General features: G+C 42.2%; 1 protein-coding gene across 3 annotated transcripts in view; it reads left to right on the plus strand.

The window, feature by feature from the left end:
• Positions 1-18,823, plus strand: part of piezo2a (piezo-type mechanosensitive ion channel component 2a) — a 76,986-nt gene that overhangs the window by 40,485 nt on the left and 17,678 nt on the right. For all 3 annotated transcript variants that reach the window (XM_028960514.1, XM_028960523.1, XM_028960531.1), the window contains 24 exons: positions 2,902-3,148; positions 3,360-3,573; positions 8,078-8,246; positions 8,346-8,465; positions 8,555-8,590; positions 8,748-8,868; positions 9,050-9,225; positions 9,840-10,070; positions 10,378-10,492; positions 10,578-10,777; positions 10,925-11,073; positions 11,174-11,347; positions 11,460-11,674; positions 13,192-13,352; positions 13,893-14,069; positions 14,298-14,420; positions 15,307-15,507; positions 15,714-15,918; positions 16,001-16,102; positions 16,205-16,370; positions 17,314-17,557; positions 17,664-17,760; positions 17,929-18,094; positions 18,432-18,521. In XM_028960514.1, coding sequence (XP_028816347.1) covers positions 2,902-3,148; positions 3,360-3,573; positions 8,078-8,246; positions 8,346-8,465; positions 8,555-8,590; positions 8,748-8,868; positions 9,050-9,225; positions 9,840-10,070; positions 10,378-10,492; positions 10,578-10,777; positions 10,925-11,073; positions 11,174-11,347; positions 11,460-11,674; positions 13,192-13,352; positions 13,893-14,069; positions 14,298-14,420; positions 15,307-15,507; positions 15,714-15,918; positions 16,001-16,102; positions 16,205-16,370; positions 17,314-17,557; positions 17,664-17,760; positions 17,929-18,094; positions 18,432-18,521 — 3,899 coding nt within the window. The remainder of the gene's footprint in view (positions 1-2,901; positions 3,149-3,359; positions 3,574-8,077; positions 8,247-8,345; positions 8,466-8,554; positions 8,591-8,747; positions 8,869-9,049; positions 9,226-9,839; positions 10,071-10,377; positions 10,493-10,577; positions 10,778-10,924; positions 11,074-11,173; positions 11,348-11,459; positions 11,675-13,191; positions 13,353-13,892; positions 14,070-14,297; positions 14,421-15,306; positions 15,508-15,713; positions 15,919-16,000; positions 16,103-16,204; positions 16,371-17,313; positions 17,558-17,663; positions 17,761-17,928; positions 18,095-18,431; positions 18,522-18,823) is intronic.

The following is an 18,823-nucleotide window of genomic DNA, read 5'->3' on the forward strand; positions in this document are numbered from 1 at the left end:
CGTTTTTATCCATTTCGGCAAAAAGTCTCCTAATAAAAACAATCTGGGGAGGTGTTCACTCCAAATGTGCAGGCTGCTTACGGGTGGTAATGAGTTGGAATGAACCCCCCCCCCCAATGTCCCATGATTCAGGAAATAATTAAAACCACATTTTCAAGTATGTGTGCATGTGCTTGTGTGTGAACCTGTGTATATTTACAGTATAAATATCAACATTCTGACAAATTAAGTTAAACTTATATAACGTTGACGTGTTCATGATCCCAGCATGCACTGTGCACAGATGAACCTCCAATTGTATTATTATATTTAAATGAAATGGCTTCCACAGACTCTGGGTGTTCCTGCAGGGCCACGGTACATTTTTTTGAATGTGTTGCCAGAGGTTTAACTGCAGTTCTCCAGAACTGGATATTAACACCCCTTACCTAAATGTTCACCCAGCACAAAGCTTTCTTCTCTTCTCCTGTGGTATGTCAAGAGTGAAATCAAGCTAATATATACAGTATTTGAATTATTCAGCACCATGGACAGCAGAGCGTGCTTAGAACATTTCATTAGAGCCATTCGTCTTCAGGCGGACTGTGCCAAGCAATTAAAGGCTGGCATGACTCTTTTTTGAAAGAAACACCTTTTTGCATACCAAACTTTTATGTATTTTAATATAGAAAATTATTTTATTTGAACATAATAATGATGTTGATTAGATATATTGAATGATTAGATATATTGTTAAATAAATTTCATTCATATTTTTTGGGTGAATTTTGAGTGTACATTTTATCTATAAAATCAAATTAAAAGTACAAGAAAACGATGCATTTTTCCAATATGGCAACACTGATATGATTTAGGTACCCGGCGATCACACATCTTTTAACTGAACGTGTCCTTTCTTGACTCCACCCGAAACCCCAGTGGACTGACACCATCCACGAACACACAACTTTATTCAGTCGGCTCATAGACACAGACATGCAGCAAATTCCTCAAATGTATTTTCATTCAAGTGCTGCCAGAAAAGTGTGTTTGTTCAACTCAAGCTCAAGATAAATAGTGGCGCAGAGCACACAGTCTTCATTCACCACGGCCGTATGATAAGCCAGATCGTGGCCGATGCAAACACTCCGGAGGTTTCGTTCTGAATGCCGGGGCCCCTTCAAATAAACAACTGATCGGGCCCCGGCGCAGGTTTTACTCGGGAGCAGGGGTGTGCAGAGGATGTAGCTGTTTAAACGGCGCTTGAGTGAATCTGACCAAAAGCTTCCCACCGCAACAACCTTGAGCTGGCAGAGCGCTCCAGCAATAACAGCGCTGTTTGATCTTCCTGGCAGACATTTTAGATACGGCAGCACAGACCCCTCACGGGTGACATTTTGAGGAAATAAAGCTAACGACTTTCAGGCTGAGATCATCAGATGTGGCATAAAGCTAGCCATGTCTTATTATCTTTCTAGTAGTGCAGCGTAATAACTGGTTTTTACACTTTCTTCACTCAGCTCTGTGTAGAATGACTCGGTGAATACATTTCTCTCAGCATTGGTAATTCACTTTTATAAACTGTATATTTTACCATTCTAATCTGTATAAACCACTGCCAAATGTAAAATTTGCCCTTGGCTCAGCGAATCCTTTTGCTCATTGCCATTTGGTGTTGAGAGATGTTGGGGCTTTTATTTAGCCATGCTGATATTCAGAAATTGTCAAACTGATTATACCAAATAGTAAGAAGAAAATAATTACATTTAAAGTAATCGTTTCAGAATAGCTTTGGTTCATGCAAATTTTCCTGCCTGTATTTTTAATCTTTTATAAAATTTAAAATGTTTTTTAACAAATCATCAGTACAGTTATGCCACATTTCAGGGTCTGGAGCAGGGGTGGGCAAACATTTTAGCTCAGGGCCCACATTTGACAGATGGGCTGGGCCAGCACTAGATGCATACATGTCAGACATAAACATAAAAAGGCATCACAGTGTTCATATTTACACAATCATTAACACAGAAAGTACAGTGCACCCAAGTAATCATCCTTTTGTACTTCATTATCACACTGGAATAAAATGTTTTAGATATGTGCATTTTGTGTATCTGAAGTGTGCGTGTTTTGATCTGTTTCTTTATATCTAGGAGGAATGAACATCACATCATACGTATGTGCCACCTAGTGAAAGTTGCTAAAGGTTTTAAGTGCTATAACGATATGGCAATAAAAAATTGTGTCTTTTTGCACCGTTCTGTTGCAACCTGGACCATTAGGATGGTGGGTAGTTTGCCCGTCCCTGGTCTGGAGCCATCAGCAGACTCTTAATCTAGAATTTAATACAACTGTAAATTCTGGTTTTGGACGGATATCTGATCTACTGCATTTGACCTGTGACCCCATGTCTACAACTGCAGCACACCAATAGGGTGATAGGACCACCTTGCAGTAAGACGATGCAGTTCAGGCAGCTTTTGAAAAACATTTGAGGAACAATTTGGAATTAGATATGCCGGCCCGGCGTGCCAGCTTTAATTTAATTTACATTCCGCTGCGTCTGCCGTGGTGCTCCACATCCTCAGCAACTTTAAGAATGTTAAGCTCTCTAGTTTTGCTGTTATTTTTTAAACTCTTTATTATTGCCAACTGCACTGATTGCAGCGACACATGGTGTTGTGAGTTCTTGTGTTGTGGCTTCTGCATTCAAAATGTAATATCTGAATGAAGTTTGCAAATATAATACAACAGTAGCCTAGAGATCAACGAACTCATCTATCACCTTGCTAATGTATAAAATCAAAATCAACCAATCCTGCTTCAGTACAAATTCAGTACAAAAAGAATTCTGTACAAATGTCTTAGAGAGTTTTGGTGTTTTCATCTTGAGCTTGTTTTAAAATGTTCCCTAAACTATAGGAGCAAGAAGATGAGGAGGATGAGAAGCTGGAGCAGAAGCTGGAGGTGGAGGACGACCTTGTGTTCGAGGAGGAGTTTGATGTAGAAGAGGCGTGCAATCTGCCTGGAGCCGAGGAGCTGGAGGAGAGCACCAGGCTAAAGATCCTGCGGCAGGTCGCCAACGTGGCGTCCAAACTCAAGGAGATCATTGGGAATCTCATTAGCACTGCAGGGATAGTAGTTGTAACAATATTACTGGGCCTTACAGGTAAAGGTCACCTCCAGCATATGTTTTTAATGGCCCCTCACAACAGCAAAAATATGTTTATTATGTGTTATGTACCTCATAGGTAGGTTATTGGCTGTTTCCACCTACTACTGCATTCTAATTAAAGGACCACTGCTGACCAGACATTATTAAAGTGGGTGTGATAACACACTATTCATGGCTTACACATACTATCTGTCTCTTCATCCAGGGATAATGTTGCCCTCCCTCACATCCACCGTGTACTTCTTCACGTTCCTGGGCCTGTGCACGTGGTGGTCCTTCTGCCGGGCACTTGACCCGCTGGTCTTCAGCTGCCTCTGTGTGCTTATGGCCATCTTCAGTGCCGGACACCTGGTTGTGCTCTACCTCTACCAGTTTCAGTTCTTCCAGGAGGCCATCCACCCTGGAGACAGATATGCCAGGTTAGAGACCAAACCCTATGGTGGGGTTTAACTCAGTCAAAACCACCCTCTAATGGGACAGTCACGTGAAGAATAAAATGTGACATTTTGAAAACATTGGTAGAATTGGAGCCCCAGGACCAGCTGATTTTTTATTTGACATACTGTACCCAAAGGGGATGATTTAATAAGGTTTAAAATATGCCTTTGTGTACAAAGCAGAGTTTATAGTTCATTACTGCCTGTTTTATGACTGCTGAAATATAATTTTACATTCTACCCCGCTGTCCTGCTGCTTTGGGCTGTTCTTTGCATACCACTAAATGCATACTGAAAACGCACTAAGGTTGAAGAACATTTTGGCTAGTACATTTTGTTAGATACTTACGTAAATACATATTTCATTTATGAAGGGAAAAGTGAAGTGATTGACACACATGATACACAGCAGCACAGCACACAGTGCACACAGTGAAATTTGTCCTCTGCATTTAACCCATCACCCTGAGTGAGTAGTGCAGCGTGTGGGGAAGGTGCTTTGCTCAGTGGCACCTCAGTAGTGGATCGGGATTCGAACCTGCAAGGATTCTTGCAGACACACCACATATTTAGAGGTGCGATTACGGTGTTCTCTGGTAAGGACTGATAGGCGTGAGGTCACGTTTCAGGTGACTATAAGCTTCAATTGGGATCTCTCGTGTTCTTGTTTTTGATCAACAACATCGGCGTTGGTGCGGAGTTAAAGGGCGAAGGCATTCCTTTCTGCAGTGAGCTGTCAGTAGATGTAGCGCCGCAAGATTAAAAGCAACATAAAACATCTGTTTCTTCTGCCCTGCTCCAGACAACACACAACAACATGTTTGACATCTGGTCAGGGCACCTCAGCGTGTTATATTTCATTTGTCTCACGCTTTATCTGCCCTGTCGAAACTGCTAAGGTTTATTTGGAAGGCTGCATGAAAGCTAGAAGACCTCTACCCCAAACACAAGCATATTTAAGGTTCACAATGTCGGGCTGTTTAGACAGTTCGGATGTGATTTTGAATAAACAGGAATGGGCGCAGACTATTCAACCTTTACTTACTCGTCAGTTTGACAATACTCTGCACCTATAGGAAATCTCATGAGCATCAGCTGTTTGGATCCGTTCCAAAAACATTTTGTTTGTCAGATTTTGTAATGATGAAAAGGCCATGGTGTCATTTTATCATTTTACATCAAATAAATACATGAAATGTGGGTCAGGTTTCGGAGATGTTAAGGGGTTAACTGTCCCAAAATGCAATTGTATACAATACAAAAGTATTGTTCTGAAACCTGTACCGTTCGACATGTGAAGTGTTCCATCTGGGATTCATCTGGTTAGTCACAGAACGCCCTTACCACGGATGAAGCTATTGTTTCTGTCCCTTTGTCTTTAGTAGCTGCATATCAGGATTGTCCAAACAATCAGACAGTTCATAAAACTTGACTTTTTTTTTTTTGTGAGCTGCCACAAAAGGTATTGTGTCAGCAACCGATCTCCCACCCCCAAACCACCCAGGCACAGGGACCCTGTTCCCCAGATGAGGGCAGTCTGAGCCAGACCTGCTCGGAAGGAGAAGTATCACCAGCAGCTCCACACGGCCAGGTGGTTCCCATTACCACAGGGCCGCTCTTGGCTGTAGCTGAAATTGCACAGCTGGTTTCAAGGAACTCTACACGAATCACCATGCGGCTGGAGAGCAGAGAGAGAGAGAGAGAAAAAATCAAAGCTGTCTTAAAAAACAAAAGAAAAAACACGCAAGTAAAGTAGGCGCAATTCATCCAAATTAGCTCGCGATCCGAGTCTTTTAAAGAAACCCAGTGGCTAAGCGCTACAACCAATGGCGACAGCCGGTGAGAAGCTGTAAAGTGTAATATTGTTCCATAATGATCCCCGAGAGCCGGATACAGGACTAATTGCCCCACTGTGGTCGCTACACTTCAAATGACACCAACCCAATCTGTTACTGACAACAAAGCGCAAAAGCTGATACCATGTACCTGTATGTGGATGGTGGACAGCAATGCTTTTGGAAATGTAATGGATGTGAGAGGGAAAAAAAATGTGACGATAACATCACATTTCGATCGTTCGACCGACCTAATTCGATTTTATTCGATCGTGTTGGCTAGGTTAATCCGTGAAGCGCTCCATATTTTCTGGGGCAGTGGTGGCCTAGCGGGTAAGAAACAATCTGCCCACTGCTCACCAAGGGGGTGACGGTTAAATACCGAGGACACATTTCGTTGTGTCACCGTGTGCTGTGCATCAGTGTTTCACAATGACAATCGCTTCAATTTCACAATAAAACTGCTCAACAGTCATTCAAATAGTTAAACCGCATTAAAAACTAAGCAGCTAAGAGCTAAGTACTTTTTTATTGTGTCTTTTGTTCATATTTTTTTACTTTTGTTTGAGGCAGTTGTTTTGACATTAGCTTAATGCTAATTCTCTGTTACTTATGTTGCCCTTCCAGTGCTTGTCATAAGATCCTGTTTCCCTATGATACCATTTAAAAAATTGCAATTGAACTGATGTCTTGCCCTGCACTCACTCACACAAAACATGGAGGCAGCTTTATGAACAACTTTTGCTTGTAGAAACAAATTGCCACAACAGATAAAGGCCTATCGTATGAAAAAGGATCGTTAGTAGAGCATTGAGACTGGTTTTGTTTCGCAGGGTTAACGGTTTTGTGTGACAGATAAATCCGAGAATGTCTCCAAATTCTGGTTCAGTCCACCACTAATGGCTGAGAGCAGGGCTTCTTCATGGACGTCCTTATACAAAGGCTCATGACAATTGCACACAAAACAGAAACAATCAGGACCAGCTTTGTAATTTACAATTTGTGGTAAAGACACAGTTGTGATTACACCCTAGCAAAAGCCTAAGTATGTGTGCTTTTCAATTTGGACTGAATGCCATGGTTATTCTGGAGAAGAAAAGGCTCATTTAAAAACGCTGAGATTAGAAGCAAATGGCAGCAGTTTTATGTGGGTTCCCTCAGAGTGTGTCAGAGAGACACTATGATCTGTCTCACTTGAACATACTGATATATTAGAAAATCATATACAATGCAGTTGTGCAGTTTTGAAAGTTCTCTTTTTGTAATTGTCTGAAATAATATATTTTGGAAACCAAAAGGGGACATGTTGGTCTTTTGTAATAAACTACCTTGCTCACCAACTCGGATGCACATTTATAGACAGTTTTATCTACTGGTGATTCCTTGTATGTCATGGAAAACTAAGCCTAATCATAACTTTGTGTTTTTGCATCAGATAGTAGCCTAATATCCTCCCATGGTCCTGTGAGGCAATTCAGGCCAGGTGAATTGCCTCATATGATAAATAATTTGAAAACCGAGAACCAGAATATGTTCACCTTGTCTTTGCCTAGACTTTGCCTATCTTACTTTTGGTTTGATTTACAGTGGTTTTAAATGGACTTGCTCTCCAAAATCTATTTAGGCACACACATGCCCTGCTAACTTGCTCTACTGGTTATTTGATTTCTGCTGTATCAGCAGCAAGAGGTGAGAAGCCAAGTCTGAATCATTTTGCTCAGTTTAAGATATTTGATTGAAACTGAAAGCTGAGCAGTGGAGTTTCTCGGTGTTGTGCATTTTGGCATCACTTTGCTTTCTTTTTAAGCCCAGTTAAAGGGGCATCTGGTGTTGTTTTTCTCCTCAGACTACCACCAAAAAGCAAAAACAAAGACCAAATGCCAATAGTCTTAGTGCAAATTAAAACAATATTGTTGATAATAATGCAGTCAGACAGAAGATTTAATATATTCTGCACAGCAGAATTCAGAAATTTCCCCCCAAGAATTTAAACACTTTAAAGAGTTGAAGCTGGGGCCAGGAAATGTTTCCAACAATAACAGTTCAGCCAGACAATAAACTCCCGCTTAAACAGTCATGGCAGCAGAAGCATGGTTGCAGACCGAACAATTATTACCAATTACTGTCTTGAAGGACAATTAGCTGATAATGAAGGTCATACTTAATAAAATCATCTAGAAAATAAGATTATTTATGAATCACGCTTTTAATATCTAACAACCCATGTGCAGTGGAGCAGGCATAGAAGAAGTTCCAATGTGTTCTATGCAGTGGGGCTCTTACTACAGCTGTGTGAAATATCAAATTTCTCCTTTGTTGAAATATTACCTCAGGATGTTTTATGTGTACTTTTAGCCATCTGCCAAGACTCGGGCATGGCGGTACAAAAAAAAAAAAACTTGTATGCTTGAGAGGGATGGATTTATCTGTTCAAGCTAGGATATGAGTACATATCCTCCACTTGATTAATACCGGATCAGCACTGAAGACTGCTTATATTTAAATTATATTTAAATCTTGCACCCCCAACACACCTTACAAAAATATTTATGGAATTAAGTATTTTTTAATATGTTGCTAATTTAAAGATGGACTCTAAACCTTTCTCTCTCTCTCTCTCTCTCTCTCTTTCTCTCTCACTTTCTCTGTAGCTTGTTTGGAATCTCTCCGGTTGTTCTGAGTAACTGCTCCCACACTTGGATGTTTAATGTCAACCCACAGCTGGAGTGGCATCACTTTGTCAATCCCATCATGCTTTTGGTTTTGTATTACACACTGGCAACTCTCATCCGGCTGTGGCTACAGGATTCTGTGGACATGGTTGGTGCCAAACCGAAAAAGCTTAAACAAAAGCCACATAATAAAAAAGATTCTACTTAAATAATGATTGTTTCTGAAGTGTGGATTGTCATACAATAGGAGACTAAAAAGGAGGACGGCGCTGAAGGGGCGGGGCCTGTGAGCACTGATGGCTTCAGTGCAGCAGAGTTAAAGAGAGAGCTGTGGAGGATAACACAATTTCGCACAGAGGAGAAAAATGTACAGCCACCTGTCTACTGTCCACTTCATTATCACCTTTAGGTTGGAATAAAGTACAGTTAAGTGTAAATTTTTGTCTGATTTTGCAGGTTCTCACTACTCAAGACAACTATGGCACACCAGAGGTTAGTGACATAAGTTCTGTCTATAAAGAATTTACTCACACGACAGTTAAGCTGGTGTATACATGTGACGTGTCAGAGTAACCCGTAGATGTAAAATCCTGAGAATTTGTGAAATGCGCTGTAGTAGTTATATATTTTGTTTTGATATCTACTGTAGGTTTTGATTGTGACCTCCAATGGAGGTCCACTGGAGCTCAGGTCACCTGTTTCTCTTGAAAATGGGTCCACAAGTCTGGACCTTTACCAGCAGAGAGCTGAGCAGTCCTTTTTGGATGCGGGTGAGGATTCCCGTCTCCCTGAAACCACCCAGAAACCAAGTTGTTGTGGTGGAGCCATGACTCTGGGGAGCTTTGCGACCATTCAGAAAACAGATTTGACCTTCATCCCTGAATGGCCCTAGCAGTATTCATACCCTGTTGCTGCACTGTGCTAACTATACCCGCCTCTGTCCTCTGACAGGGATAAAGGATGCCAGCGTGTTTGAGATCGATGGGACGCCAGGCGAGTTCTCGGAAGCTAATTCGCCGGAGGCGGCAGGAAGGGGGGAGCAGGGGCCCTGCAGAGTGAATGCTGTGGTTAAGGCCTTTAGTTTTTTCATGAAGCAGAGCTACATCTGCGCACTCATCGCGATGATGGTGAGTTATACAGATGCCCCTGCTCCCGCTGCACAATGCCACATTAGTAGTGACAGGTAGCTTCTGGGTATTGTGTGCTGCCCGGTGACGCACAAACCCCCGCTGCCATACAGCAGAAATCTGTCATCCTGTCCATGGTCATGGAAACGATTATGTCTAAGCCATTGTGAGCTGAACCTGAAACCCCTGCTGAACAATGTTTAAGAAAAGCACCTTTTGCCTGATAAATATTTAATATATTGTCACACAGTTACAAGTGTTGTATAAACATTCTCTGTCCGATGTGATCTGTTAAAAACTCAGGCTGAAGGATTCAGTTACTTAATAATGACCGTGGTGTTACAAATTAGGGTCCAGTGTACACACTGAATCATCTGAGCCCTCCTTTCGGGCTTTACTGTCAGCTTGATTCATACTCAGGATGTTTCTCACCCCCAAAGAGTACAGGGAGGCTTAGTCTGTGCAAGGGAGACCCTCCGGTTTTCATTAAAGGGAAATAAGTCAAGTGAACAGTAGTCTGGACAAGTGAACCCCTACAGGGGAAAGAAGGGGGAAGTAGCGATCTGAACGACAAATCTCTCTCTCTCTCTCTAAAATCCTCCATTCCTGGCCAGGCTTGGAGCATCACCTATGTGAGCTGGTTGACCTTTGTCTTCCTCATCTGGTCGTGCACGCTGTGGATGGTGCGAGACCGGCGCAAGTACGCCATGCTCACCTCGCCATTCATGGTGTTCTACGGCAACCTGCTCATCATCCTGCAGTATATCTGGAGTTTTGAGGTCATGGACCAGGTGCCTGGGCTTTTCCTAAAGAAAGATGTGCCTTTTAGGGAACTGGGCTCTAAGGTACGGCAATGTTGAATCCCTGGATGGGTACTGTTCAAAATGTAATATATCACGATATCAGTATTATCAGTTTTCTATTGTGAATGCTTTTTGAGTGCTCACAGACCATGAGAATCAGAATGAAACCAATATTTCACTTTATTAGAAATTACCATATATGTAGGTTTACTTTTCTAATGTAAATTATGAAGGGAAATTATCTAATGTCTCAATGATTAATTGACTATACTTTGTATGCACTATTATATCTGTCTCGCAGAACTTAATGTAATTTTGTCATCATGTTTGTTTTATTGTTTCTATGAAGATCTTGTGCCTGCTGAGTTTCTGGCTGTTGCTGCGACAGTCTCTGACAGAGAGAAGAGAAAGACAACGGGATGAGACGTCCCTGTCTGATATTAGGGTAGAGGACACTAATAAGGGTGAGCCCTAGACACAAATCCCTTGTGACATCAGTTGTTCTGCAGCGGAGGCCATGTTGAACTTGGGGCTTATTTATTCCTACAGAGAAGGAGGAGCAGGAAGGGGAGGCTGAAGGCCAGCGGGAGATGATGGATGTGTTGGGCCGCACAATCATGGCCATGCTCAACAAGTACTGGATCTATATCTGTGGTGGCATGTTCTTCTTTGTCAGCTTCGAGGGACGCATTGTCATGTATAAGATCATCTACATGATGATGTTCCTCTTCTGTGCGGCTCTCTATCAGGTACTTTAATTTTTCCAGATGTAGCCTGCTAATTGAGTCTGATCTTGGAAGCCCAGACTCAAAATCTGTAACTGTTGAACCACTTTGTTATAGTTAGTTGTTATGTTCCTACACATGGTCACCACTGAATATAACGACCCTTTTCAGGTGCACTATGAGTGGTGGAGAAGGATCCTGAAGTACTTCTGGATGTCAGTGGTGGTGTACACCATGTTGGTTCTAATCCTGGTCTACACATTCCAGTTTGAGTCTTCCATACATGTGTGGTCCAACATGACAGGCCTCAGCACAGAGAAGTAGGTCTAACGCAGGTCCTTGTGTGTGTGTGTGTGTGTGTGTGTTTGTGTGTGTGTGTTCACGCTTCTTGCATGAATTTGAATTGTTTTCCTCTTGTAGACTGGCAGACCTTGGTCTGGAGAAGTTCTCTGTGCCTGCACTCTTCTCTCGCATCTTCATCCCAAGCTCCTTCCTGCTGGTCTGCATCCTTCATTTGCACTACTTTCACGAGCGCTTCCTCCAGCTCACCGACATCAAGGCAGTTGCAGACAAACAGAAGAGCACCATCTCCAGGTCCTTTTTAAAGTTTCTGAGAAACCTGTTCAAATGGGTTGTCCTAAAACGCGTTGCCATTGTCACAACTATTGCCTTTTAAGGCTTGACACAAATGTTCTCACTTTCATAGGCTGGTACACCTGGATGGCAGTTTGGCAGACATCTCTATGATGAAACCCACACTCAACTCCTCCACCAAAGAACATGAGAGGGACCTAAAGGCGGACCTGGATGAAGAGCAGGAATGTGTTGAGATAAAGGCAGAAAAGGAAGAGGTGTTCCAGTTGCCAGAAAAAGGCGAGGACATATCATGCCATTTTGCCCCAGAGGCTGCCCCACAGTCAGGTACATTTACATTTGTACAATTACAGCATTTATCAGACGCCCTAATCCAGAGTGACTTACAGTTAGTACTTACAGGGACAGTCCCCCTGGAGACACTCAGGGTTAAGTGTTTTGGTCAGGGACACAATGGTATTATGTGGGGTTTGAACCTGGGTCTTCTGTTTCATTTGCAAGTGTGTTGCCCACTAGGCTACTACCTAGGTTACTATCGCTACTAGGCTAATAGTACATTGCTCCGACCCCTTGACCTCAAGATCACAACACCAATAAAGCCCATGGTCAGGAATGTACTGTTGCAGCCTTGAATACAACATGGAAAATAGGTTATGGATTCAAAATGTGTGGTTATCACACAAACAATACAGTATTTCTGAAATATTTGCATCGTCACCATGGGAGTTTTATTTTTCGATGGTGATTAGGCATGGATAGGGTCTTCTGGCCCAAGAACAGTTTTGATATTAACAATTCTAGAGCATCACGATGAAAAAGAATATGCACGCTGAATGTAAACCAACCTGACATTGTTTTTTTGCAGCAACCTGGAAAGCATGCTTAAATTCATTAAATGGTTTTGATCGGTTGGAGAGAGTTTGAAATCAGATTACGACCAGTTTCAAATCGCAGTGTGGATTTTTCTTAAATGAAATTATGCTCTATTAGATAAATGGAACCATTCATGGGCCTGGAGACAAATTAATATCTGCCAGTGAAAGAAAGTCTCCATCAACTGAAATAATGCCACTGTACTCTGCTTTTACTGGCTTTCACAGAGCGGACGAGTAAACAGCTGAAAATAAAATGTGTCTAGACATGTTTGATGAGCAAACAGAGTTTGTGGCGCTGTTGCCACTTGGTTCTATTGTCTGTGGTTTCTTTAAATCGTGGAATTCATTGCAATACCAGCTTGCAGCTTTTTCAGATTTTTTTTTTTTGTTCAAAATTGTTAACCTGCAAAATGCAAGGTTTTTCATTATGAATTCTGTCCGACGTGTCCTCTGGTATTTGGCACCATAAGGATGTGCTTAAACTGTTACGTCCCTTCAGTTTGAATCCTTGTAGCATTGATTCATAAATCTCACAAAGGAAAGACTCAACAAAGTGTCACAAAATGTCTGTGGCTGTCGTTGTTTTTGAGGATTTTTTCTTCTTATCTTTTAATCTGAAGGACGGTGTCTAAATGTTTTGCGCTTTCCCAGCTGTGGTTATAGCAACCCTGAAAAGGGTCAGTGAAGCACCCGTGCCAAAAGTCATGTTTTGATGAATAGCTTTTGAGAAGCTCTCTGTGCCTCTCTGTGCCTGCTCCTCTTTCTTTAGCAATAACAGAGTTATTGTTGCATATTGTTACTACTGAAATCAGGAACTTTAGTAAAGAAAAGTGCATTAAACCCTGCTTCAGTACCCAGTGCTTATGTCTAGTTGGACAAGTTAAACAGCAACCATCAGTGCAGTTGCACCAGATGCAGTAGAAGAGTAAGTGCTTTTTAAATACTAATGGGACTCTTTGAATTTATCAGATCTGAGGAATAAGTGGCACCTTGTGGTGGAGCGGCTGACGGTGCTCTTCCTCAAGTTCCTGGAGTACATGGAGCAGCTGCAGCTCTTCGTTTGGTGGCTTTTGGAGCTGCACATCATCAAAATAGTCTCCTCTTACATCATCTGGGTCTCAGTCAAAGAGGTGAGCCAGTCGGCCACTGTGGCATGCTGGGAAGTAAGGTACAGGGTTTAGTTGGTGTAGCTCAGCCAGGAATGAAGTGTTTTGATTTCTTAAGGTTATTGTCTCAAGCAGCTGTTCCTTGTAAAATTATTTTATCATTTGATTTAACCTATTATTGTTTGAGCTCCATTTTAAATTCATAAATGCCATTTCTAGTTGCGCTGCAACTTTGTGGTGATTGGTGAGTCTCCCTTAAAGACAATGCATGTTTCTTTTATTATGAATAAAACTGCAAGTAAGGAATTGTGGTTGCGAAGCACTGTCCCCACACACTGCTCCCCGGGCGCCTTTCATGGCTGCCCACTGCTCACTAGGGTGATGGGTTAAATGCAGAGGACACGTTTTGTTGTGTGCACCATGTGCTGTGCTGCCATGTTTCACAATGACAATCACTTCACTTTCACTAATGTTAAAGAAAAAAATTTCAATGGTCGAGAAGAACTGAGTACTTCTGGAAATGGAAATTCTGTTTTAAACTGTGGTCATTTGTCTGATTTCCAGGTTTCCTTTTTTAATTACGTCTTCCTGGTAAGTTGGGCCTTCGCCCTCCCGTACAGCCAGTTTCGCCCACTGGCCTCCAGCGTGTGCACCGTCTGGACCTGTGTTGTCATTGTCTGCAAAATGCTGTACCAGCTCAACTCAATCCAGCCCACCACCTACTCCAAAAACTGCACCATGGTGAGAAGGGAGGCCAAATGTCTGTCAGCAGCGGCTCATATTCTCTTGTGCATATGAAAATAAATGGGAAGACATTTATACCTTCTGTTGTGAGGCTTGTGTATTTTTGACAGCAAAACCAGACGTCATTTCCTCTTTTCTCCCAAGTTCTCCTTCATTTTTTATCCTTCAATTTTATACCTTAATCTCTCTGCCTCTCTCTCTCTCTCTCTCTTTTTGTCTCTCTAGCCACAGAACTACACAGACACAGAGAGGACGGAGATGGCCCGCTCACTCCTCTACAGTGGCCCAGTGGACCCAGCCAACTGGGTGGGCCTGAAGAAATTGTCTCCTGTGCTGGAGAATCTGAGGGTGAGTGGTGGCATCCACACAAAAGACCACAAAGACAACATGCACATGGACACTAGGACACTAGCTATGCGCTTTATAGCTACATTTGATTAACATGTAACTGGCATACACTGGACGCTGTTTAACCCCCGTGGCTGTTTAACACTCATGGCTGTTTAATGTTTGGTGGGATTTGTGCAGAAACTCATTAATGGATAAATGGAATTTAATGGACACTTACATTTTCTCCAGTGAGCTGAAAAGCGGTCGGCCTTCATTCTACACTCACCTGATGACACGAACACCTAGTTCAGACATTTGTGTGAACAAGGCCTTAACTCTTATTTCTCTGCCATGCTTGAAAAGATAACGTGAAGTAATTTAGAAAGATTGATGGGATACATCGTGATGCATTGAGATATAGAAATTGAATTGAATCGCTAACATGATAATCATAGTCAAATCATGAGCACAATAAACCTATACATATATACCATACCTATACAATATACATGAATCATGCAAAGACAACATACTCATGTTCACAAAGATTACACCATACAAAAAAACTAAGACAAAAGCATACACACAAACAAAGACACACATAAAAAGACTAATATGCATGCAAAACATCAATGAAGGTCTGAATAGACAGCAAATTAAAGACCATAAAATGAAAGTGAAGTGATTGCCATTGTGAAACACTACAGCACAGCACACAGCACAATGAAATTTGTCATCTGCATTTAACCATCACCCTTAATAGACAGTGGGCAGACCGGGGAGCAGTGTGGTGGGATGATGCACGCTCAGACAAACTCAACCACATGCATGCGTTAACAATGACCACAACATTCAGAATGACATTTTGTACATTTATCTGTTGATTTCCATAAAATCTCTCCAGAACAACTTGCTGATGTTGGCCCTCTTGGCGTTTGAGGTCACCATTTACAGACACCAGGATTTTTACAGGATGAGAAACAATCTCACAGCTCCTGTCACCAGGGCCATTTTTCATGACCTCACCCGGCAACACCTTGATGACGGCATCTTCAACTGTGCCAAGTACTTCATCAACTACTTCTTCTACAAGTTTGGGCTGGAGGTATTATCACTCTAGATATTCTCATCAATAAACAGTGCCATTCAGAACACACTAGTGAACAGTGCAGTTCTATACATTTGCATAAAAATCACTAAATATTTTCAAAATTTTCATCCTGCTTTGTTTTGAGTATAAAAACTGTAAAAGTGCAAAATGTCAATGATTTTCCCACATAATTTCTGACCCGGTTTATTCCTTTGCCACAGACATGTTTCCTGTTAGCAGTGAACGTGATTGGCCAGCGAATGGACTTCTACGCCATGCTGCATGCCTTTGGCCTCATCGCCGTGATGTACCAGCGCAGGAGGACAGCGATCGGCCAGATCTGGCCCAAGTACTGCTGCTTCCTGACCTGTATGCTCACCTTCCAGTATCTGATGTGCATTGGAATACCACCCGCTGGCTGCACAGGTATGTACAGGCACTTTCATACTACTTAGGTGGATCATTTTTTGCGTGTTGTTCACCTTGCAATCTTGTTGTCCTGTTTCAGACTACCCATGGAGAGTTCCTTCCTCCAGAATGGACTCTAACGTCATTAAATGGCTCTATTTCCCAGACTTCCACACCAGGCCCAATCCTCTCTTTCTCCTATGTGAGTAGTACCTGCGTTTTCATTTCATGTTTAAGGACAGTTTGCAGAATAAACTAGTTACTGTGCAGAAGATGTGTCAACCTCTCTTATCCTTTCCGATAGATGACTTCATGCTCCTGCTTTGCGCATCACTGCAAAGGCTTGTATTTGATGAAGAGAAGGTGGAAGCAGTGTGTCTCGCTGCTGGAGACAATGTGGAGATCTGCCAGGACCTGGACGCCGCCTCCTTCAGCCAGCACAACCCGGTCCCTGACTTCATCCACTGCAGGTAACCCTTGTCCCAAGAGCCTTTGTTATAGAGGTTATATATGTGTTATTGAGCTCCCCACACACACACCACTCACCACATGCCTTTCATGTCTAACCATCAGGGTGATGGGTTAAATGCAGAGGACGCATTTCATTGTGTGCACCATGCGTTGTGCTTGCTTCAAAATGACAGTCACTTCACTTTAATAAACTACTCATCAAATGTGATCAGTAGTTTATAAAGATACACAGACACAATCCCATCAATTGAGTAAAAATATCTTTTTTCTTTCTTTTTTATGTTATTTTTTCTATAGCTGTATCTTTGGTAAGCAGTAGTTTCAGACCAACTTATTCCAATTTATAACACTACCCATTTCTGCATTGAGTTATCAGTTATCCTCAGCCATAAAGAGACATTTGTTCAACATTTTCCTCCTGTCAGACTGTGGTGGTGTCAGATAACTCGCTGACGCCAAAATTACTGTCTTACCCCAACCATAGCCACCTTTTTTGCTATTGACATTGTTTTCATGTAACTGAATATTGCTCTAAAGTCAAGAAAATTTGCTTTTTCAACATCAGTGGCGCCATAAGAGTCGACAGCGAATTTCTGAACCCTCCGAACGCATGAGTCATATTCAGCCTGAATGTCCAAGCTGTCATTGTGGGAAGAGTCTGTGTGTTGGCCAGTAAAAACAGTGGTTGCACATGATAAACCAGAAGTGTTTACATGGACAAAGGGAAGTATGGCAAAGTCCCAAAGGAAGAGGCAGAGCCTGCTGCGCTGCTTCATCGTTTTTTGTCTGTGTTTGAATAGTTTTGACCACCAGCTTTTGTGATGCTTATGGCTTGTGTGTCAGAGATGAGTCACGCTTTGGTCTGTTTTTCCGACTCATTCCTGAATAAGAATGAATCTGCTTTTATATCCAGTGTTGCCTGTTGTTCCCTCTGTCCTTCAGGTCTTACCTGGACATGCTCAAGGTGATTGTGTTCAGCTACCTCTTCTGGTTCGTCCTCACCATCATCTTCATCACAGGCACCACACGAATCAGCATTTTTTGCATGGGCTACCTGGTGGCCTGTTTCTACTTCCTGCTCTTCGGGGGTGACCTGCTGCTCAAACCAATCAAAAGCATCCTGCACTACTGGGACTTCCTGATTGCTTACAATGTGTTTGTGATCACCATGAAGAACATTCTTTCAGTAAGTAGCAAGGAAACACCTAACACAGCAAAGTCATGTACTTTAGGCCAGAGTACCTTTGGAGTCTTTTTCTGTTGATTTATTGTGCTTTCTTGTCTTATTTTAGATAGCTGCCTGTGGATATATAAAAGCTCTCGTGGCCAACCACTGCTGGTTGATACAGTTGTTCAGTTTGGCATGCACCATAAAGGGCTATTCACGTCGTAAGTACTCAATCTGGACCCTCTTTACGTTTCTCCTCTGTCTGTGCTTGTCTGGCTGTAGAACATAAGCACATAATTCGATTCTGATCCTCACTGCAGAGCCTGGACTGTTTTTAATCACTTGAGAAGATCTCTCACTAAAATATCACCATGTGTAAACCCCTCTAGCGGAGCAGCAGGCAAACAAGCAATGTGAGTTGCCCAGTGACGAGGCAGGCATCATCTGGGACAGCATCTGCTTTGCTTTCTTGCTGCTGCAACGACGGGTGTTTATGAGCTACTACTTCCTGCACGTGGTTGCTGATATCCGCTCATCACAGATACTGGCCTCCAGGTAGTCACACCATCTGATGAACAATTGAACATCTAGATATCCAAAGCTAGTACTTTTACCCTACAAAATCAAGTTTTCTTTATTTAAAAAATGACATCAACAATGCTATCACAAATACCCACACAAGGTATGCCTTTTGATAGAATGGTAAATATCATAACATTTTGTGTAGCATTATATATGTGGCCTATAAATGTACACTGCAAAAAAGTACATTCCATTGAAATTTACAGCACATATAGTGAATCATAAAGTTCTAGTAATGTATGAAGAAGGGGGTGTTCATAGGAAGCTTTAGCAAAATATTTTCTAACCTGACCACTGATTTCATCTGCAGAGGGGCTGAGCTGTTCCAGGCCACCATAGTCAAGGCAGTGAAAGCCAGGATTGAGGAAGAGAAGAAGTCCATGGACTTGCTGAAGAGACAGTAAGATGTTGTTCCCACATTTTTCCAAAATCATTACCGTTTGCACATTGCACTTACAGCACTGACTTGACTTCTTTGGCGCCTGGGCACGAAAAGCATATAGCGTGTGGCATCTTTGCATACTTCCAATATTTCCGAAAATTTTGAAAATGTCCTATGCATTGAAGGTTGAGATGAGCAGTTATTCTACGCACCTCCTGCAGGACAGTGTTATCTTAGCTTGCTACAAAGAGGATCATTCAGCACCTCCTCATTGCCTGTCTTCTCTACCTGACGCCTGTCTGAGTACCTCAACGCATGTC

The sequence above is a fragment of the Denticeps clupeoides genome, chromosome 2 (assembly GCF_900700375.1).
Source record: "Denticeps clupeoides chromosome 2, fDenClu1.1, whole genome shotgun sequence".
NCBI lineage: Eukaryota > Metazoa > Chordata > Actinopteri > Clupeiformes > Denticipitidae > Denticeps > Denticeps clupeoides.